The sequence below is a fragment of the Staurois parvus genome, unplaced genomic scaffold (genome assembly GCF_062004578.1).
Source record: "Staurois parvus isolate SC_StPar_1 unplaced genomic scaffold, SC_StPar_1.0 ptg000704l, whole genome shotgun sequence".
Taxonomy (NCBI): Eukaryota; Metazoa; Chordata; class Amphibia; order Anura; family Ranidae; genus Staurois; species Staurois parvus.
The window spans coordinates 5,254,745-5,278,389 of record NW_028318500.1 but is presented as its reverse complement, the minus strand read 5'-3'; the positions used below and the strand labels follow the sequence as shown (position 1 = coordinate 5,278,389).

General features: G+C 40.6%; 1 protein-coding gene across 6 annotated transcripts in view; it reads left to right on the top strand.

The window, feature by feature from the left end:
• SPECC1L (sperm antigen with calponin homology and coiled-coil domains 1 like) overlaps positions 1–23,645 on the top strand; it is a 122,856-nt gene that overhangs the window by 55,851 nt on the left and 43,360 nt on the right. For 4 of the 6 annotated variants that reach the window (XM_089653232.1, XM_089653233.1, XM_089653234.1 and 1 more), the window contains 7 exons: positions 1,985–2,132; positions 3,300–4,882; positions 5,043–5,250; positions 15,333–15,406; positions 19,244–19,419; positions 19,533–19,699; positions 20,071–20,210. In XM_089653232.1, coding sequence (XP_089509358.1) covers positions 1,985–2,132; positions 3,300–4,882; positions 5,043–5,250; positions 15,333–15,406; positions 19,244–19,419; positions 19,533–19,699; positions 20,071–20,210 — 2,496 coding nt within the window. The remainder of the gene's footprint in view (positions 1–1,984; positions 2,133–3,299; positions 4,883–5,042; positions 5,251–15,332; positions 15,407–19,243; positions 19,420–19,532; positions 19,700–20,070; positions 20,211–23,645) is intronic. The other 2 variants (XM_089653235.1, XM_089653237.1) reach the window with 1 other exon arrangement.

Sequence of the window (23,645 nt, the reverse complement as noted above, 5' to 3'; positions counted from 1 at the left end):
CAGATCTTTCTAGAGGGATCGTGGGTTTTGAATTGTTTTTCTCACAATCCTGCGAGCTGTTCTGTCTGATATTTTTCTTGGTCTTCCAGATCTTGCTTTAACTTCCACTGTTCCTGATGACTGCCATTTCTTAATTACATTCCGAACAGAGGATATTGACATCTGAAAACGCTTTGCTACTTTCTTATAGCCTTCTCCAGCTTTGTGAGCGTCAACTATTTTCAGTTTCAGTTTTCTGGACAACTGCTTAGAAGAACCCATGGTGCTGATTGTTGGGGCAAGGTCAGATGAGTCTGGGCATTTAAAACCTTTGAGATTGACATCACCTGGTCTTCCCAGACGATGATTGAGAACAATCCATGACACTGGCAGGTCTCAGCTTGGCAAAGGGGGCAGTGCATGCTATAAATTCTGCAGGGTGCCCAAACTTTTGCAGACGCCATTTTTTTGTTTTCTGTTACTTTGAAAGTGTAAATGATGGAAATAAAATCTAACTTTTGTTGACATATTATAAGAATGTCTAATCTGTAATTTGATGCCTTTTGGAAATTTTTCCATCTTTCCTTGGCTTCTTTATGCACATTAATACAAATTTTTAGCTGGGGTGCCCAAACTTTTGATCCCCACTGTATCTTGTATTTTGCCCCTTGTAAGTAAGCCGTCACCTGAGGCCAGTGTAGCTGATGATCTGTTAGGTGCTTTGAGGAGTCAGGCCTGAACAATTTAGGCAAAATAACTAAAGCTAAATAAGTAGGCAAATGAAAATATTTCATACATACGTCTGCAAAGTTTAAGTCCACATAAAACTGGTTCTTTTTAAAGTTTCCAGTTGATGGATTTTTCTAATTTAAGTAGATGTAAACCCAATCTATAAATTCTCATATGATCTATTTATATGTTAACATAATTTCAAAATCAACTTCCATTCTTTTTAAATCTACGGATTTCAAGAAAACGATCCTGCCCTTTGAACGTCCTTCGTTCAGGCACTTTCTGTTAAAAGGTGCTGTGCCGTTTCTCTCATTTGATGTTCTGCATGGTCACCCTGTCACATGCAAATTTACTTGAGACCAAAAGCAGCTGTGCCACTATTTATTGTGCAGATGTTTTCCTCTGTTATGACCTTGTAACCACTTATAGTGCCACTCACGGCGCTCTGCTGGTAAAAAATCCAGTGTCTCACCAATGTAAGGGTGCTGGCTGGCTTGTGTTTGATCCAGAAAGCAGTGAAGCATGAGGGGAAGAGAGTTGCTGCACATCACTAGCTCAACTGGTGGAGAAGAATGTGAGCAGCCTTGGATCTCCTCCTACATCACACCCCTCTGATGCATTTTGCCCCACCAACCGTCATGATTAGCCCCCCCCCCCCGTGGGTGGAGCAATCAGAGGGGTGTGGCTTAGGAGAAGTTCCACGCTGAGTCCATTGACATTCTTCTCCACCTATTGAGCTAGTGGTATATGATGTCTCTCGTCCTCCCCTGTTATCACTGTGTCAGTAAGCCAGGAGGCTAGAGGATGCACAATGCTTTAGTGAACATAATCCAGTTATGGTTTACATCTACCGTAGTAGAAAAATAAATTAATATCCAAACTCAGCAGAAAACCTTTAATATATTGCAGCTTATCAGTCCTTAGGCCTAGGGTGATAGTGCAGCTGCTCCATAAATACAGTACAGAGAGTGAGCATTGCCATCCTAGGATAGGACAGGAAACCTTTTTTTTTTGGCCAGATCACCAGGTGAAGATAATGGGGAAAAGCCTGGAATAAATAATGCAACGGTTATATCTAGCTACTGATCAGCTGCAGTATATTAGAGTTTTGGGTTTAGATACACTGAGAAAGTGGGATTGTATTTGTGCCTAAATCCTGAATAATAATCCTCGAGAACTAGAATTGGACAAGCCCTTACTAGAGTAAGGTTTAGAAGTCTGGCATTCTTTTTATTAATACAGTAATATTTACCAGACTATTATCTGTTTTTAGGCTAAGAGTAACGATGATCTCCTGTCTGGAATGGCCGGTGTACCACCCACAACCAACAGTGTAAAGGTAAAGAAAAGCAGTGCTGCAACAAACCCGAGTGCTGGGGCAACAATGAGTGGAACAGATGGAAAGCCCAAAAGCAGTGCAGGTAAATATATTTACATGATGAAATCCTAGAGTGGTTTCCTCAGACCCTGATTACCTATAAAATTGGCTTCAGATTTAATAGGCAATTTACAGCCTGGGTTCACACTGATGCGGTCCGGAATTCGCAGCGTTTTCTGTGCAAATTTTGCACCGCATCAGAATCGCACCCCGTTTATGCGGGGCGATTCCTGTGCGAATCACATGTGATGCACCACTCCTCATGAGTGTGAACCTAGCCTCAGAGCTGTAGAGAGTCAGGCTCTGTGGTGTTGTTTATTTGGTACTGTTTTCGCATGTTGATGTATTAGTGGAACTTGTTACAGATCAGCCAAAGTTGTACTTAAATTACCGTGTTAAATGTTTGTTTGTAGCGGTCCTATTAGAGATGTGTCATGTTAAAATTAAGTATACATGTAAATTGTACTTCCTATTTGGGCACAGGACAATGGCAGCAAGCAAATAGCTAAATCTGTTTGGCTGATCAACACCCCAGCCAAACATGCTAATTAGGTGCTGTGTAAAGTCAAACATTTTACACAGCCATTGTGAACTCTTATATTTCTCTCCACCAGAACAACTGTCTCTGCAACAAGGTCTGATTACATGCAAATTAGGTATAATGCAGCATGACCTGTGGACTAGCAGATAGTAGTGTGGGTATATTTAGGGCAAAATGGAAGTTTAGGCTGAGTGCATGCTTTAAGTTTTGCAGTCTATAATGTAAACCTGTGCCTAGACTATAGACATTAAATTATTTATATATTCTTAACAAGCAGTAACATAGCTTTAAAACAAGCCTTAACTGACCTTTCTAGCTGCATGTACTCTGAAGTAATTCATTCTCAAAGAACAGAATGAAGACTGTAAAGACAGGTATATTTACGTTAGAAGACTGGCAGGTTTCTAGCCTTCATAGAAAAGAAGAGTGGAGCTGTGATTTCAGTGCCTCTGTTGAAAGCTGACAATGAATCTATCCACAGTGCATTTAGCTACAGAGGTTAATTGGGGCTTGTTTTAAGGCACTTATACTGCCTGTTAGGAATATGTAAATACTGTATAGTCTGAGCACAGTTTAACTTTAAATATGCTAATTTGTTTTGTTTAATAATTTAGTTAAACTCCAGTGTGTCGTTTTGTGCTTTAGTATTGCTGTGTTTGCTCCACACAGGTAGTAACTCCATTAGTAAAAGAAGTGCCTCATCTGGGGCGAAGGAAGCAGGATCTTCTCGAGAAAGAGTCAGAGACAGATCTCGTCTGAATGCTAGCAAAAAACCACAAGGATCTGGTGTTAACACAGGGGAAGTGACTGCCTCAACCAAACGATCTCGAGCTCGTGCGGAGTCAGATGTCCTTCGTATGAGCAAATCCAAATCAGATAACCAGATCAATGATCGTGTTGCTCTTGAATCCAAGGTGAAGGACCTGCTTAGTCTGGCCAAAAATAAAGATGCTGAGATTTTGCTTCTTCGTACTGAACTAAGGGACATCAAAGCACAGCTTGGTCATGACATCATTGACAAGAGTCCCGAGGATCCTCCAGTAATGCAGTTACAAGAGCAGAATGCTGTAGTGCGGGAAGAACTGCAGCAGTTGAAAAGTGAGAACAGAATGCTTAAGGATCGGCTAAATGCATTGGGCTTTTCCTTGGGTCAACAAGGTGATGTTACAGAGAAGCTTTACTGTTACCAATCCATGGATATGGCTGCTGGCAGCCACAGTGACTGTGGAGGAGGCACATTGGCTTCATCAGTGGAGGGTTCTGCTCCTGGATCTATGGAGGACCTCTTAAGCCAGGATGAAAGCACCCTGACTGGTGAAAGGAGGAGTAGTTCTATGGATAATTTAGATAGTGAATGCAGTGAGGTTTACCAGCCACTCACCTCTAGTGATGATGCTTTGGATGCCCCATCTTCTTCCTCTGAATCAGAAGGCCTGCCAAGCACTGAACGATCACGCAAAGGTAGCAGTGGCAATGTGAGTGAGGTGTCAGTGGCTTGTCTAACAGAGCGAATTCACCAAATGGAGGAAAATCAACATAGCACAGCTGAGGAGCTGCAAGCTACTCTTCAGGAGCTGGCTGACTTGCAGCAGATTACACAGGAGCTAAATAGTGAAAATGAAAGGCTGGGTGAAGAGAAGGTCATCTTGATGGACTCTCTTTGCCAGCAGAGTGACAAGTTGGAACTGTTCAGCCGCCAGTTGGAGTATGCACGAGCACTTCTCGATGAGCACCATGTGCAGTACTCCTTGGATGAGGACCTCAAAAGTAGCCGTTACTTAGAGCTTGAGCAGAGATACATGGAATTAGTAGACAGTAGTCGCTTTGAGCGAGAGCAGTTGTTGGGTGTCCAGCAACACCTGAGCAACACTCTTAAGATGGCAGAGCAAGATAACAAGGACGCTCAAGATGTGATTCGAGCACTTAAGGAGCGGAACCACCACATGGAGCGCATTGCTGAAGCTGAGCAACTTGCAAAGCAGGCATTGGCAGTCACTCTAGACGAGTATAAAGCATCCCTCAATGCCGAACAGGCTGAATGTACACGTCTTAAGTCCCAGTTAGAGCAAGAGAAGCAACGAGTTGCAGAACTATACTCTATTCACAGCTCTGATGATGCAACTCACATCCAGAACCTACTGGAAAGTGTGCGTTCTGATAAAGATAAAGCAGAAACTCTGGCAGGGAACTTGCAGGAGGAGTTGCTGCATATACAGACTGATCTCAGACGTATGCAAGACGCATTTGATAAGGTAAGAATGTTGATGCTGGGTGGTATAAACATTATATTATGTTACATGTTCTATGAAATCGAAGGGTGCATTTATCTCTCTATGTAAACCGTTTTATTTTGCAAGATGTGGTGTAGTACCTGTTTGCTATTTGCTCCTGACTTTTTCTTAACTTCTTTAGCTGGAAGATGAATATAGAGCATTCCGTGAAGAAGCACAAAAACAGGTGGCAGAACTAACCATGGCACTTGATAAGGTGAGGACTGAATTGGAAGAAAAGGAGACAGAACGAAGTGACATGAAGGAGACCATTTTTGAACTGGAAGATGAAGTAGAGCAACACAGGGCTGTGAAACTACATGACAACCTCATCATATCAGATCTGGAGAGTAAGTGCTGTTCTTGCTTGCAAATGTGAAATGATTCCCCATCCACAAGGCCATTCCCCTTCAAGATTAACATTGTGAAACAGAAAAATCTTGATGGCTTTCTTTTACTTTTGACATTTAACCAGGGAATTATATTTGGTTAATTATAATTTATAACGATCTTTTATTATATATCTGGATTGAATTAGATGGACTTATGTCTTTTTTTTTTTTTTTTCAACCAGACTAACTATGTACCTATGTAACTATGTTAGTGCATCTTCCATTTTTTAAATCTAAACTCCAGGCAAAAAGCTAAATACATAGATAAAAACATATATGAGAGCTGTCAACGGTTTTCTGTTTCTGCTAGCCCAGTCCTCAAATTTACACAGCTCTTCCATACAACATGGGCTTGTCTGGCAGGGCAGATGACTCAAGCTGGCCACACACTATGCCAATTTTGGCCAGGTCCAAATGAACTAGTTGAAATGTGATGATTAGGTGGCCCTATTAGCCCATCAGTGTCACCCTTCTCTTACTTTCTGTCAAGCTAGTTTCATCTTAGCATATGGGCACTGCGGCAAAAACTGTTATACAGGAGATTTTGAGAGGCTGATACCAGGTGAAATTCAGTTTCTTGTGCTAGGTCCAAAAATGATCCCCTTTATTGATGTATAAATAAATGCAGAGCTGCAGTAATTTTTGTCTGCCTGGAGTACATCCTAAATCTTTGCAATTTTAAGATGTTCAAGACCAAATTTCTTTAAAGGGATTTCATGATTTCGAGACTGCCCAAAATATTCAGATGCCATGCAGGCCCTGATTAACTAAAATGGATACAAGGACACTTGTCCTGTGTTCATACTATTGCAAGCTGTGTGGCCCGCGTTTACTTGGGCAAGGGAGCCCATTCCTTTGAATGGGCTGCTGTGCCGCGCTTCCTGCTGGAAACCTGTTAGAACCCTGCAGTTCTTGCAATCATTCTGAGGGCTGAGATGCGTGGGGGTGCCATTCAGAATGAATGGCAGTCTTGCTCATCTCGGCTGCGGGTGGTTGTGGGCACGGGAACAGGTGGGAGCAGCCTGCAGGCTAGTGTGAACCGAGGGTCAGCGGGATATTTACCTCCGGTTCACATCTATGCAGCCGTGCGGGCTACATTTTGCACGGGCACGAAAGCCCATTCATTTGAATGGACTTCTATGCCCGTGACAGGCAGGGAAGTAGTCCCTGTACTTCTTCCGAAAACATGGTTCCCAGTACGGTTGTGTTTTCCAGTGCGGGCGTCGTGCCATTAAAACTAATGGCACCCGCGGGTCCACATTTCTCTGTGTTGGTGTTGTGGCTGCATGGATTTTTGTGCAGATCCGCAGCAGCACCACCCACACACATTTGAACCTAGGGTTACTAAAACTGGTGCTCACAGAATCTGGTGCAGCTGTGCATTTTAACCTTCTAACTTCAGCTTGTTCATTTTAGCTCTGACAATAAAACCTGGAAGCTGATTGGTTACGATACACAGCTGCACCAGAATCTGCGCACTCCAGTTTTAGTAAATCTCACCCTTAGGGTCTATTTATAAAGCAGAGAATGTGACATTCACAAATATTCAATGGTGAAGAATCGATCACTCCCATTTAAAACACTTGCTCTAGGGTGGTTCTCCACCAGAGACTATGAAATCGTCACATTCTCTGCTTTTATAAATAAACCCCAAATTGACTTGCACTGTAATTGATCAGTTTAACCAGCAGGTAGCACTGTAGGTATATCTTGAGCATGCAGTCCCCAGTCTTGAAATAGGTGAGTTGCAAATACATGACATCAAAAAAGAAAGAATTCTAAATCATTTAGCATTTTTCAGAGATTAAATAAGCAAATTAACAAAAATAAGAATGAAAAACCATTTAACATGAGTTCTTAAAGACATGGTTCACATCTGTGTTAGACCTCATGCACACTAGACATCTTCTCCTAGAGGTGTTCCACTTGGCAGCAGCACGTTGGCAAAAAAAATGCCTGACACTTGTAAAAGCACATAACACGTTTAGCTGCGTTTACCTTCATCAAGCTTTGAGGCATTAATTTTATTGAACAGAATAAATAATTTATTCTGGCCAATAAAATGAATTCATGCTCAAGCTCTAAATGCACCTAGCGTTACCACGCCTTTGCATGCATCAGATGTCTTTTTCTGTCCAAAACTCTGCTGCTCCTGGACACACTGGCAGCATTTTTTTTTCTTCCTGTAAACTCTTGACACTGAATGCTGCTAAGAGCCTATATGTGTATGGACACATAAGATAACATGCAGGGCAGTTTAGAGGCAGGGAAAAAAAGCGCAAAACGCCGCTAAGAGCAGCTGTAAAAATGGTCAGTGTGCTTGAGGCCTTATACTGCAGTCTGGGTCTTTTTACAAATTTAAAGCAACAACATTGACATGAAAATATGTTGTAATATATAGTCAGGTCCATAAATATTGGGACATCAACACAATTCAAAAATTTTTGGCTCTATACACCAACACAATGGATTTGAAATGAAACGAACAAGACGTGCTTTAACTGCAGACTGTCAGCTTTAATTTGAGGGTATTTACAACCAAATCAGGTGAACGGTGTAGGAATTACAACAGTTTGCATATGTGCCTCCCATTTGTTAAGGGACCAAAAGTAATGGGACAGAATAATCATAAATCAAACTTTCACTTTTTAATACTTGGTTGCAAATCCTTTGCAGTCAATTACAGCCTGAAGTCTGGAACGCATAGACATCACCAGACGCTGGGTTTCATCCCTGGTGTTGCTCTGCCAGGCCTCTACTGCAACTGTCTTCAGTTCCTGCTTGTTCTTGGGGCATTTTCCCTTCAGTTTTGTCTTCAGCAAGTGAAATGCATGCTCGAACGGATTCAGGTCAGGTGATTGACTTGGCCATTGCATAACATTCCTCTTCTTTCCCTTAAAAAACTCTTTGGTTGCTTTTGCAGTATGCTTTGGGTCATTGTCCATCTGCACTGTGAAGCGGCGTCCAATGAGTTGTGAAGCATTTGGCTGAATATGAGCAGATAATATTGCCCGAAACACTTCAGAATCCATCCTGCTGCTTTTGTCAGCAGTCACATCATCAATAAATACAAGAGAACCAGTTCCATTGGCAGCCATACATGCCCACGCCATGACACTACCACCACCATGCTTCACTGATGAGGTGGTATGCTTAGGATCATGAGCAGTTCCTTTCCTTCTCCATACTCTTCTCTTCCCATCACTCTGGTACAAGTTGATCTTGGTCTCATCTGTCCATAGGATGTTGTTCCAGAACTGTGAAGGCTTTTTTAGATGGCGTTTGGCAAACTCTAATCTGGCCTTCCTGTTTTTGAGGCTCACCAATGGTTTACATCTTGTGGTGAACCCTCTGCATTCACTCTGGTGAAGTCTTCTCTTGATTGTTGACTTTGACACGCATACACCTACCTCCTGGAGAGTGTTCTTGATCTGGCCAACTGTTGTGAAGGGTGTTTTCTTCACCAGGGAAAGAATTCTTCGGTCATCCACCACAGTTGTTTTCCGTGGTCTTCCGGGTCTTTTGGTGTTGCTGAGCTCACCGGTGAGTTCCTTCTTTTTAAGAATGTTCCAAACAGTTGTTTTGGCCACGCCTAATGTTTTTGCTATCTCTCTGATGGATTTGTTTTGTTTTTTCAGCCTAATGATGGCTTGCTTCACTGATAGTGACAGCTCTTTTGATCTCATCTTGAGAGTTGACAGCAACAGATTCCAAATGCAAATAGCACACTTGAAATGAACTCTGGACCTTTTATCTGCTCATTGTAGTTGAGATAATGAGGGAATAACACACACCTGGCCATGGAACAGCTGAGAAGCCAATTGTCCCATTACTTTTGGTCCCTTAACATTGTTAATTATGTTAGTTCCTCCTTCTGCACAATTAACCGCTTGCCATCCGCAAGCACTGCTACAGGGAGGCATGACTGCGCAAAATCACGTATCTATACGTGATTTACATTTCCAGATAAGGGGTGCGCGTCGCCCTACCCGTGCTGCTATTGGCGGCTGGGGATGTCAATTACTGGGTCTCAGCCGGTGATTCCCGGCCGGGACTTGGTGATCGTTGGTAAAGCTCACAGGAGAGAGACCTGTGTGTAAACAACACGGGTCTCTCTCCTGCCAGCAAGGACATGCTACTTTGTATTTCTCTGCACAGCAGAGAGATACAAGGCAGCATGTCTCCCAAGTAAAACAGCACACAATATAAAACACCCACAGCACACAGTTAACCCTTTGATCGCCCCAGATGTTAACTTCTTCCTGATCACTGTATTAGTGCCACTGGGGATGTCAGTGGCAGTTCCCACCCAGTGTCAGAATGCCCGTTGCAGTCCCGCTATAAGTTGCTGTCGCCGCCATTACTAGTATAAAAAAAAAATCCAGTGTATATATACCTCCATTTGTAGACGCTATAACTTTCATATAAGCCAATTAATATACAATTATTAGTATTATTTTTTTTAGCAAAGACATGTAGCAGAATACATTTTGGCCTAAATTTATGAAATTAGATTTTTTTAAATTTTTTTATTGGATATGTTTTATAGCAAAAAGTAAAAAATTATTGGGCTTTTTTTTTTCAAAATAGTCTGCCTTTTTTTGTTTATAGTGCAAACAATTAAAAAAACCATAGAAGTGATCAAATACTAACAAAAGAAAGCTCTATTTGTGGGGAACAAAAATGACAAATTTCATTTATGTACAGCGTTGCATGACCTTACAATTGTAGGTTAAAATAACACAGCACTGTATTGCAAACAATGGCCTGGTCAGGAAGGTGGGTAAATATTCTGGAGGTAGCCCCTTTACATCTGTGGAATATCTCCCCCTCACAGTTGTAGATTGCACCAACCTTCTAAAGATTATAAAGTGTTAGATGTAACCATCTGGTGCTACTATAAATACCATCAGCATGTAATGTCATGAATAAGGAGTCATGGACTTTATAGGCACATGCACTTCAAAAATTCAAATAATTTCATCTTTATTATAATTGTTTAAAAAAACAATCCATAAATACTTTTATGACATAGATCAGGGGTGGGCAACTGTGGCCCTCCAGCTGTTGGTGAACTACAAGTCCCATCATGCCTGTGCCTTTGGGAGTCATGCTTGTTACTGTCAGTTTTGCAATGCCCCATGGGACTTGTAGTTCTACAACAGCTGGAAGGCCATGGTTGCCCACCCCTGACATACTGTAGATCATACAATAGAAATCTGCACCCTAATTATTTTGGCATTACTACCCCCTAAAAGCCCATAGCCATGATAGTACTCAAAGGCCACAGATTACTGTGATGCTTGTTTCTTCAAAATGTAGTTTTTTTTGTTTTTTTTTTTGTTTTTTTTTTTGTCCCCAAATTCCAAATTGTAACTTGCTCCACATGTTTAGCGACAGCTACCTATATTGGTGCATCTATGCAGAAAAGCAAGAATATATTTTAACCATATATGCATGAATTACAGATTAATTATTACTAAGCAATAAAAGCATTATCACTTACCATACATCTAAAAATTGAGAAACAGGATAGAGCGGGGAAGACACATAGGTGCTGGGTCTGACAGATGGACGTGGGGTCACATCAGGGGGCTGTAGGCGGCATTCTAAAAAAAAAAACCCTTAAGTATGTAATAAGAGTATTTATATGGATGTACACAATCACCATCACATACTTACTGTTTATAGATTTGCACACAATGGCTCTTTTCAAGTAACCTAGATCAGAAATGCTACAGTAGGCAGTCACCCAAATATTAGGAGGTTTATATTAAAGCCACTGGCAATCTAAAAATATAAAAAACAAAATATGTACAAGGTGCTGCAAACACAACCAACCTATATAAAGCCAATAGCACATATCCCTGTAACATTAGTCCTTAAGCAGTTACCTGATTTTGTGATATATTGAATAACAGACATATAAATCCTCATAAATGTGGACCCCTTTGTATCAATCGTACCTACAGAGATGGACGCGGTTCAACCATTTTGCTCCAACCTCCATCTTGGCAAAGGATCATCCATCTTGTACAAATATATCTTTCCTCATTCCCCCTCTCTAAGATCCACAGTGACATGTGGTCGGGTGTGTGTTGGAAGTGCCACAGGCAGGCCAGAGCACAGCAGGGGGCTCTGAGCTATAAAACCTCTGAGCTGGGTGCAAGGCGGTCTAAGAAACTGTGTAATCTGGCACCTCGTAAAAGGATAACCCAAGCCTTCCCCTGAGTTCAAAGACATTCATACATATGTAACCGTTCCACAGATGCGTCTGCATATTAATCTACCCGCGGGTGGAATGTTACTTGTGCCTAGGAAAAGTTATGAGCCAAATTATAAGCTAGATTGGTTCTAGCTTGGGTCTCCGCGTAGACACCCCCTCCCCAAATTAGGCATTTGTCCTTGGCTTCAGAGACACCCCCTCCTGGGGGGCTATAAAATAGGCTGTCAGGCCTAAGAGTTGAAGTTGAAGAAATCTCCCTTTTAACATCAGAACCAACTTGGGAGACAGTGCCCTTTTGCTCTGAAACTTGATCTGCTTAACCCAGGACTTTTGGCAAGTACTCTACCTCTCTAAACTTCTTTCTGTTACCTTTTTGCTGTGTTATTGTTCTCCGTATTTATATGTATATTGGTTACATCTTTTCTTTTGTAAATATTTTTATTTTACCCTTTTGACCTTTTAGTAATCTTTCTTTCTGAAAGTGTTGAACTGTTTCTATAGCTCTTTAATGCAACTTATGAATTCCTGCCACTGAAGAGCACTACTATGTGTATTTAACCCTCTGTATAGCCTGTCTGCGGTGACAGTGGTATCCAGATGATTATCCAATCATCCTAGTGTTATTACTGATATTGCCGAGTTTCCTCCTTCTCTGTACAAAAAGGAGGTGGTGGCAGTGTGAAGGGTTAATTGCATAATTAACCTGACCCAGTAACAATCGCACTCAGGCTGCCGGTACATCAATTTGTGGTCCATTAGCTGGAAAATCGTTGTGCAGGGTGCAGCTGGGCGTGGCATTGTTACGCACGTGACATCGCGGTTTTAGATTGGCTAGTCCTTCGGTCACGAGTTTGGTGAGAAGGGCAGGGATCTGACGCGCGATCGTCACACTCCTCACCTAGGCTCTTGAAGGTATCCACTCTCTCCCTAGGATAGTGTGTCAGCGGGCTAGAGGAGGTGTAAGGATCATGTCCCTAACCACAGCCAGCTGGGGAGACGAGCTACAAAATATAAATCAAACAGTAGCTAAAGTGAGTATTAGGACAACAATCGTAAAACAGTGTATATCTCCATCAGTCACTTCCTCTGAATATATGCCATAATTACCTGCCTCCTATAAGTCCCTTGTTTGCTTTTCTGCCATTCTTTCGACAGGCTCACGCCTGTAATAGTACCCTGACACTCTGCTAGCCAGTTGACCCGAAAATAGTCCCGACCAGGGCGTGCACGCTGAGGTGTGATCTATGTCGCAAAAGTCTTTATTACAATTCTTAAAAAAATTTTTTAAAAAAATCCATAAAGATGAAATGGTTTAATTTTTTGAAGTGCATGTGCCTATAAAGTTCATGACATTACAACCTTCTAAAGATGGTGTGGATTCTACACAACTCCCCCATATAAATTTTCCTTAAATACTTTATTAATGCCATCTTTAGGGTTCTAACTTGGAAACATCGCCCTTCTAGAATTAAATTGGCAGTCCTACAATACCCCAAGCCTCTGGGTGGACTTGAAGCTCCAAATCCTTGGGTACAGTTTATTCCAGCCCAACTTCAACACATGACTGGTTGGGAATGCTGCATATTCCCCCTTTCTTTTTTTATCATTTTGTACATACTCCAGAACATGAGCCCATTATTAGCCTTGGAGACCACTTCTTAAAACGAATTAGTCTTACAGTCCCGTGGTGTTCCAGATGAGGAAAGTCTGGTTGAATGCTAAAAGGCTGTTAGAGATTACTGGCTATACCAGGTTCACATTTATATGGATCTCTGTGGGATAGATCCACATATGCTTCCTAATGATATTTATGTTTAAATGCTGTCTAGCTGGAAGGGGGAGTACGAGAGCTTAAACAATCAGAAGTGTATATGTTAAGATTATTATTCTGTTTGTGGTTTTGATGAGCTATTAAGTTAAATGAAAGTTCAGTGGTCCTTTACCACTTCCCGTCTGGCCCATGTATATATAAACGTCCGGATGGTGGCAGTGCAGGGACGGGTGGCCATTTTTAAATGTCCTCCCGCTTCCCTGCCTGTGCACGCTTCCTGGGAGCATGCGGCACAGCGATCTGGTGCCCGCTGTGTCCTCCAAACACCAATTGCTGTACGGGACCTCTGTCTGAGGTCCCAATCATATGATCACTGATTGGCCAATCACTGATCACATGAATAGTAGTAAGCAAGATGTCACTTCTGACATCATTGCTTACTACGTGTGAAATCTATGAATGATCACAGAGGTCATATGGTACAAGGCTGTTCACAACAGCCTTGTACCATGTGACAAGCTGTGACCAATCACAGCGCTCTCAGTATTTCTCAATGGCTGCAAGAATGCAGCCAGAGAGAAGGAGAAATTATTGCTTTTACAGCCTTCATGGATGTAAAAGCAATCTGTTTAAAAAAAAAAAAAAAAAAAATCATCACCCCCCCCCCCCCCCACAAGTAGTACAGTGTCACTATATGACACTGTAGTGCTAGGGTGACAGTATGTTAAAAAACAAACAAAATCCATAAATAGTATAAAAATGTAAAAAAAAAAAAGAATTTTTAAATTATAATTTTTAGTTAACTAATTTGGGTTATTTTTTTTTACTAAAAAGATAACTGAATACATTTTGGCCAAGATTTATGAAGAAAGATTATTTGCAAAAATTTTATAAGAAAAACACTTTTTTTTTCAAAATGTTTGGACTTATTGATTTAGCAAAAAATCCCAGTGGTGAATAAATACCACCAAAATAAAGTTTTTTTATCTGTCTCAAAAAAATGCAAAAAAATTCATATGCGTACAGTGTTGCATGACTGTGCAATTGTCATTCAAAGTGTAATAGCACTGAAAGCTGAAAATTGGCCTGGACAGGAAGGGGGTGAAAGTGTCCAGACTTGAAAGTGGTTAAAGCAGATTCTTTCACCTTGTTCATTCAGGACAAAGTGATGGTATCTTTGTAAAGGACTTCCCTGCTGCTTTTTTGCTCTCGGGTATGGGGGAGCACATGACCTGCTCACATGTCATGGTGCTGGGGTCTAAAGGCCAATCACTAGACCTGATCACTGTCACATGACCTAGCAGCTGACACTGAGGATTATTGTGCCAATGTTGATGTAGGAAGGGGCAGTAGGGGGAACACTGGCATGGTGAGTGTCAGTGGGTTTAGTGGGGGGGGGGGGGGACCTTTGCCTGGACACTGTCTTTGCCCTAAATGAGCAAGGTGACAGCGTCTCTTTAACATGGCGTGTAGAATGTGTGCAAAAATATATTTCAATAAATACTGTTAATTAGAATAATAATTATAAACGTGACACATTTTCTCTTCTCTGCTCTAACAGGAAAAAAAAATGACTGGAGTGTGGAGCTTTAATTTACTCCTAATTGTATATTCACTTATCTCTTCAAAAGGCCATTGTCCTAATTACAGTGTTTCCGAAGCAGAGTGATAGCAGCTTCTAATGACATAGTTACGAACAGTCTTTAGGTGACATCCTGTCCTGTACGTGCCATTTGTCTTAAGCTCATCTGTCTCCGTGACTGAAACAGTAAGGTTGCAGCTTTAACAACATTTGTCATCGCTGGGCTGAATTGTTACCCAGAGGAGGTGTCAAGGCTGTGCTCATTAAGTCATGCTTCACATGTAGTTATTCGCGTACGTCTAAATATTTTCTATTTCCTTTTACACCTTTGTTTATATAAATCTATCCTCAGGGTTTTACTCTTGCAAAAACATTAGCACACTGAAAGTGGATCATATACTGTTGAAAATTAATTTACTGTTCTGTGCATCCCCTTAACTATTTTTTCCTTTACTTCACAGATACTGTAAAAAAGCTGCAGGATCAGAAACATGACATGGAGCGTGAAATAAAAATACTGAACCGGAAGCTGAGGGTAAGGACACCATGCACTGCGTGTGAGTGACAGCTAAAGTGTTCATAAATATTGGCTACATGTGGCTGGATACTCCTAATTACACAGCATTTCACTGTAAGGCACATCAGTCTGCAGCAGACAAACTCCTTGAGTAAGCAGCTAATAGACAGATGTTTAACATGTTGATCACAAAAACAGCTACCCCAAATCACTGAAGGTAGTAGTCTCTGGATTCCTTATATGGCAGGCGGGAGGCGGTTAAAGCATAAGTCCACCTTTTGAAAAAGAATAATGCACATCTTTTTGCAAGTAAAAAAAAATGTGCATTTTTAAATTTTTTTCTAAGGAGCCTGCTGAGCAATGCACACGCAGTCAGCAAATTGTGGGTGCAATCTCAGGCTCCTGCAGACTCTCATCATAGCTGTCTGCCCGTACCTCGTATGGGCAGGCAGTTACTTGAGAGCAGGAAGATCAATGGACTAGAAGAGCGCTCACCATTGCCTTCATAGTTCATTGAGAACTATAAGCCGTCAGCCGCAATGGCTGACAGTACTTGTTTAGAACCCCCGAACGTTAGATATATTTTTAAGCAGAGTCCCTAGAGAATAAAATGGTGGCAGTTTTTATGTCGCACAGTACTTGAGTAGTGGTTTTTCAAATGCAATATTTTAATGAATACAGTTTAATGAATTTTAGTGACCGCAAACACAATATATTACCCATATATACAAAAAATGCAGCGCATAAAACAAATACAATGAATATGTCACAAGTGTAAATTACAATATATATCAGTGCAAACAATGCAATGTTCATAGAAAAGTCCTTCCAATGTGTATCGGTGAAAAAGTAATATGATATTGCTAATCACAACAAAGTGTCTGGTTCCACTCAGTACTCTGGGGTCCAAAAAGTGATCCACCACCACTATGCACTCACCAGAAGGCTACTTGTTAGGTAGGAATTGTAACAGAAGATCTAGGCAATCATTCTCCAATGTCCGATAGTCGGGTTGTCTCCTAGGGGAAAAGCTCACCGCACAGAGCCCAAAGATACAGTATATATAGTGTAGTATTTATTTAAAACATCCATAAAAACATTCCTTGTGGAAAAAGCTAGACAACATAGACATTAGGCATACCAAGATGGCCGCCGTTTTGAGGCACGGAACCAGCGGTGTGACTTCAGCATGTAGGCTCCACCCAAAACATTTCGTTGACATGCACATCCTCAGGTGTATGCCCATATTAGTGTAGTATTTATTTAAAACATCCATAAAAACATTCCACGTGGAAAAAGCTAGACAACATACACATGCAGCATACCAAGATGGCCGCCATTCCGAGGCATGGAACCAGCGGTGTTACTGCAGCACGTAGGCGTTTCGTTCACATGCACATCCTCAGGGGTACACCCAGTGCCGACATCTGAAAAAAAGACACCATTTAAATAGCCTGCAAAGCGCGCCTGAAATTACTGGACACCATTTTGTCATAGTCCATAATTAGAGCGATCTCAATCGGAGTATACAAAACATAAAAAGATAATTCGATCGTACTTATACTGTGTACTGTACTGCTATCATTATAAAACACTGGTGATATTTAAATACCCCACAGAATTATAGGGCGCCATTTTTTTGAAGTTTAACTCAACAGCATCCGTTCGGGCACCATTTAATTGTGGGCATTATTAAAAAAGAAATAATTAAAAATAAGCGGAAAATAAACCTAAAAATGAATGTTATCAAAGTAGCACACCAGACCTCAGTATAATGCTACATATTTAAATATACTTATGTATAATCTAATATCAGAAAATTATTAAGTCAGTGATCCATATCTCAATGAACATATAGGATGCATCACTGATTATCGAAACCAATCATACTGTAAATAAAAATCAAACTATTAGTAACTTTAAAATTAAAAAGGCAGTTTAAATCTGTGTATTATAATTAATACATTAACAGTAAGAAAATATATTAACAGTAAAAAATTGATAGCAGACATCTCAACTATTATCTATGAAACAGTTAATATCTTTATCTATATTCAAGCCATGGGGCACCAATGTAAACATATCATATATCCATTTAGTTTCAAGTTTGGATACCTCCCTACGTTTATTACACCCTTGCCAGTTGGGATGTATAAGATCAATGCCCGTAAACTTAATGCCTTGTGGGTTTCTCCTGTGGAAATCTAAAATGTTTGGATAAGAGAATGTTCTTTAAATCCTTTTTTAATATACAAATGTTCCCTAATTCAATCTCTCGTACGTCCCGTTCTTCCAATATATTTATTACAGGAACGTTCCAACAGGTATACTACATAACCGCTATTACAGGAAATAAAGGAATTGATTGTATAACTTTTGGTAATACTTATTATGCCTGTTTCCCCCTAATTGACAGATCATGCAACGGTTGCAGGGAATAAAAGCCTTTTAGGTCAGAAAAAGGAAATTTCTTTAGGGGGATTAACTACATTGGGTGCAATTTTATCCCTAAGAGTAGGAGCTCTCTGAAAGTTTACTTCGGGCTTCTCTGGTAAAAAGTCTCCTAAAACAGAGTAGTTTTTTAGTATACCCCAATGTTTAGTAAACATGTTCCTAATTTGTGAATGTTGAACTGAAAAATTAGTAATAAAGGGACAGATCATTTTAGAACGTATATTGGTCCTCTGAATGCTTAATAAGGTCTCCCTTTCTAACCCAGCTACCTGTTCGATCGTATTATCCAAGATGGCTGCTTGATAACCTTTTTCGATGAATCTCCTCTTTGTAAATAAAAATCTCTGATATTTTGTCAGTTATGTCTCATCCTTATAAATTGGCCCCTAGGTATGTTTTTCAACAAAAGTGGATGATGACAACTGTCAATTGGAATAAAGGCATTCCTATCCGTAGGTTTAAAATACGACTTGGTAATAATCCTGCTGCAAATGTTAATCAACATTAAATCAAGGAAATTTCTCTTTTACTGTATGTATGCATTAAATAAATAGTCTAAATGTTATTAAGAGTACAGATGAAATTATTCAATATATTGAGACCGTATTACCCAGTTTTTTTGTAAAGCATTAAATATGATGTTATGCTGAGTTAATAGATACCACACATCTTGTGCTTTAAAATTGCACACATCAGTGGATCGGCGACAAACTACAGTACATTATATCATCCATAGGCAATTATTTAAAAGCTTTTACAGGTTACCAGTTTAGAGTTACATAGGAGGTCTGGCCCTAGAATTATTGCTATTGCTCTGACATTAGTGATGATACCTCACGTGTGGTATGATCGCTGTTTACATATGCACGTGGGACCCATGCGTGCATTCACCTTTGCATGTAAGCACAGGGGAAGGGGGCGCATTAAACTGTTGCCTAAATATTCTTATTTAAAAAATTTTATTTTTACACTGTATCTTTATTTTTTATTTTCTGATCACTTTTATTACTATCACAAAGGATAAACATCCGTTGTGATAGTATTGTCTGACAGGTCCTCTTTTTGGCAAGATCTGGGGTCTGTCCAGGGAAGCCGATGCCGCAGGTGGCATCTTTTTTGGTCTTCCTGCAACCTGTAAAAGTAATCCGCGGCTGTATAGTTGCTAGGATTACATTTACTTGAGAGAGAATTGCCAGATGTAAAAAATGATACCGGGATCATGGTTGTAGTCTCAGCTGTGATCCCTGTATAACCACCTCGTCACCAGTATGTATATGTACAGTATGGTATTAAGGTGGTTAAATCTGTTACAAATTTGATGATGCCTTCTTTGCTAAATGTTTTCTATTGGACAAATTTTTACACCCCTGTCTTAAATGTTTTTTTTGATGATCATCACAGGAAGAATCTGCAGAATGGCGCCAGTTCCAGGCTGATTTGCAAACTGCTGTTGTAATTGCAAATGACATCAAGTCTGAAGCACAGGAAGAAATTGGAGAACTTAAACGGCGGCTGCAAGAAGCACTGGAAAAGAATGAAAAGCTTAACAAGGAACTGGAGAATGCTGCATCTCGCAAGTAAGAAAACTAGTAGCAGTCATAATAATCTGGTATTATAGTAAATTAAGAAAGTTCCTTGTGTGTGTATATCTGCTTTCTAATTTTTTTTTTTTCTCTTTATGCCTCTTTAGACAGGAGGAGGAGCGTGGTCGTGTCTATAATTACATGAATGCTGTGGAGAGAGATCTTGCTGCTTTGAGACAAGGAATGGGTCTTAGTCGCAGGTCTTCTACCTCTTCTGAGCCCACACCCACTGTCAAGACTCTTATCAAATCCTTCGATAATGCATCCTCTCCAGGTAATATTACAAATGCAATTAAAATAGTACTGAAGGGTGGAACTTTTTTTTTTTTTTTTTTAAGTAAGGGGGTCAGGTTCCTTTTTCCACCTGTGTCCCTTTTGGGGAGATTTCCATTTACTTCTTGACTCATAGCTGCATGTGAGGAAGTGAGATGAAATCCACCAAAATTGTGTCACCATTTGATGATTTTTAATCTACTATTCTGGTGACCACTCAAAATTTTTGATTTTCTTTCACTTTCAGTGATGATGGTCATCAGGATAAATAGGGGGGCACAGACAGTCAGATCTATCTGAAACAAAAAAAAAGTTTTGCCTTCAGTTACTCTTTAAACCAGTTTTGGACAGAACTCACTCAAACCATTACAGAAAATCCTGTTCTTTGTTTTATAGTCCCTACGCCTGCAACAGCAGTGGCAGCAGCTACAGCAACAACCACCATTCCCCGCACACCTCTGAGCCCCAGCCCTCTGAAGACACCGCCTGCTGCCGCTGTGTCCCCAATGCAGGTATCTACCAAACAGACGTTTGGCTTGTATTTTTATTTTAATGATATGTGTACAAGAAGTATAGTTACTGACTGCTAATGTATTTGGTTAATTCCTTAATAACAATAAAGGTTCAATAAGGGAAATGCAGTACATTTCAGTTATGAAAAGTAAACATCTGAAAAAATAGCAGCATACACCTTGAGATGTTATTTTTTAGGCTCCCTGGTTATAGAGAATAGCCATATTTGAGCAATCGGACACAGGAAGTGCACAGTCTAGGGCAGGGGTCTCCAAACTTTCTAAACATAGGGCCAGTTTACTGTTCAGAATTTCGGGGGGCCAGATTATGGGCATTGGTAGTAGAAAGTGTACTGGCATCAGTGGGATTAAACAACACATCTTTGGCATTAGGGGGAGGAATAGCTCCCCTTCACTGGTATAAGTGGGAGGAATAGTGCCCAGTTGTGCCAGTAGGAAGAATAGTGCCTCGTCATTGGTGTAAGTTTTAGGAATAGTGTCCGATTGTCGGTGTCAGTGAGAGGAAATCGTGCCCCAGCATTGGTGTCGCTGGCAGGAATAGTGTCCTTTTGTTGGTGTCAGTGGGGGGAAATAGTGCCCCATCGATGGTATCAGTGGGAGGAATAGTGCCCCATAGTTGGTGTCAATGGGATAAATAGTGCCTCATTGTTGATGGCAGTTGCAGGAATAGTGTCTTGTATCAGTGGGAGGAAAAGTGCCCCATGAGCCAGATAAAGGCAAGCAAAGGGCCACATCCGGCCCCTGGGCCGCAGTTTGGAGACCATTGGTCTAGGGCTTTAGAATGCATAAGGATATTAAGGATAAGTCTTCCTTCCTTACCAAACCTGTTGTACAGACATTTCCTTTAGCATCATGCAGGGCTTTCCTCAGACATATTTTCTCATCTTCATTTTAACATGACAGCAGTAAGAACAGAAGGTCTGCCATTACATAGGGAACTGTTGTGTCCTTTGTAGTGCCTGACATCCATCCCTCCCTTTTTTTTTTTCTCAAACAAGAGGGAGATTTAATGAATTTCTTGATTTCATTGATTTAAAGCTTTTCATCTGTACTTGGCTATGCATTTGCTATCTGGTCTCTGAGTGGCCATTCTTGCAAAGGATCCATGTGCATGTTTATGCCTGTAAAGCATTGACGGGTGAGCAGTTTTCTTATGAACATTTCTCTTCTTGACCAGACCCTGAGGTAGGAATGAAGTGAATGGGAATCTCTGTAAAGTAAGAGGAAATCCACTTTAGTATAGATGCCTCTATTAGAAGATCACCCCTCACCTCCTGTTCTAGTGACTAACATAAACGTTTGAGTTTTCCCATCAATTTGTGTCCTAGAGATGGTGAATCTTACCAGTGGGAACATAGAGTACAGTAAAAACATAACAGAAGTTTTAGCACTTCCATGCTAAAGAAAAAAGTTATAGTTTGAGATATTTTAATATTACCTGATTTGGGTGGCATGTACAAGGTTGTGCTCGTATATTCTCTGTGACATTTAGGGGTCTATTTATGTGTTCACTTATGATGCTAACAACTTTCACCTAAGATTCACACATTTTCTAATTGTTCACTTGTAAGTGTACTGTGTAAGTTATGGCATTCTGGTGCGAAAATATTTAAAATAGACTCCTTAATTTGGAAAAACAAACGAGTATGTGGGATTTTAAACGGTGTGGAAACCTACCTCCAGAAAACACTCTAAACACATAGAGCAGGTAAAATAAGTATTGAACACATCACCATTTTTCTCGGTAAATATATTTCTAAAAATGCTATTGACATGAAATTTTCACCACATGTTGGTAACCACCGTGCAATCCATACATACAAAGAAACCAAAACAAATAAGTTCAGAAATTAGGTTATGTGTAATAAAATGGAATGAGACAGGGAAAAAGTATTGAACACGTGAAGAAAGGGAGGTGCAAAAGGCATGTAAAGTCAAGACACCAGCTGAAATCTATCAGTAAGTAGAAAGCAATACTGCCACTTGTCAGTGCAAATTAATATCAGCTGGTTCATACTCAACTGATGGCCTTTAAAAAGGTTTCTCTTTACCAAAGTTTCACACAAGAAACATCTCATGATGGTTAAAAGCAAAGCGTTCTCTCAAGACCTTCGCAACCTTACTGTTACAAAACATACTGATGGGTTTGATTACAGAAAGATTTCTAAACTTCTGAATGTTCCAGTGAGCTCTATTGGGGCAATAATCCAGAAGTGGAAAGAACCTAATTTCACCATAAACTGGCCACAACCAGGTGCTCTTCACAAGATTTCTGACAGAGGAGTGAATAGAATAATCAAAAGAGTTGTCCAGGAGCCAAGGTCCACTTGTGGAGATCTTCAGAAAGACCTGGAATTAGCAGGTACAATTGTTTCAAAGAAAACAATAAGTAATGCACTCAACCCCCATGGCCTGTATGCATGCTCACCACTAAACTCATTGAGAGGAAAAAGCATGTTGAAGCTCGTTTAAAGTTTGCTGCACAACATTTAAACAAGCCTGTGAAATACTGGGAGAATATTGTCTGGTCAGAGGAGACCAAAATTGAACTCTTTGGAAGCCATAATACACACCATGTTTGGAGGTCAAATGACACTGCACCCCAAAAACACCATCCCAACAGTGAAGTTTGGAGGTGGGAACATCATGGTGTGGGGCTGTTTTTCAGTACGATAATGGCAAACGTCATGTCCTTGAAGGAAGGATGAATGGAAAAATGTACCAAGACATTCTGGATACAAATTAGCTTCCATCTACCAGGATGATGAAGATGAAACGAGGGTGGACATTTCAGCAAGACAATGATCCCAAACACAAAGCCAAGGAAACTCTCAAATGGTTTTAAAGAAAAAAAATAAAGCTGCAAGAATGGTCCAGCCAATCACCTGACTTGAATTATTATTATTTATTATTATACATGATTTATATAGCGCCAACAGTTTGCTCAGTGCTTTACATTATAGTGGGAGACAATACAGTTCAATACAAGAGTGAGTTTAGGGCCCTGCTCCTTGGAGCTTCCAATCTAGGAGGGAGGGGTGAGTGGTACAATAGGTAAAACTGTGGGGGATGGAGTGGTTGGAAGCGTAGAGGATACCTGTATTAGCAGAGGGCGAGATAGGCTTCCCTGAAGAGATAGGTTTTCAATGATTGCCTAAAGGTAAGTAGCCTCCCCTGAAGCCAGAATACTAGGTGTCATTCTAGACTCCAATCTTTCCTTCCAGCCCCAGGTCCATTCGCTGACAAACTCATGTAGACTTCACCTCCGCAACGTCTCCAAAATACGACCGTTCCTAACCCCAGAAACCACTAAGCAACATATTCACTCCCTCATTATATCACGCCTTGACTACTGTAACTCCCTCCTCACCGGCTTACCCCACCGCAGGCTATCCCCGCTTCAGTCTATCTTGA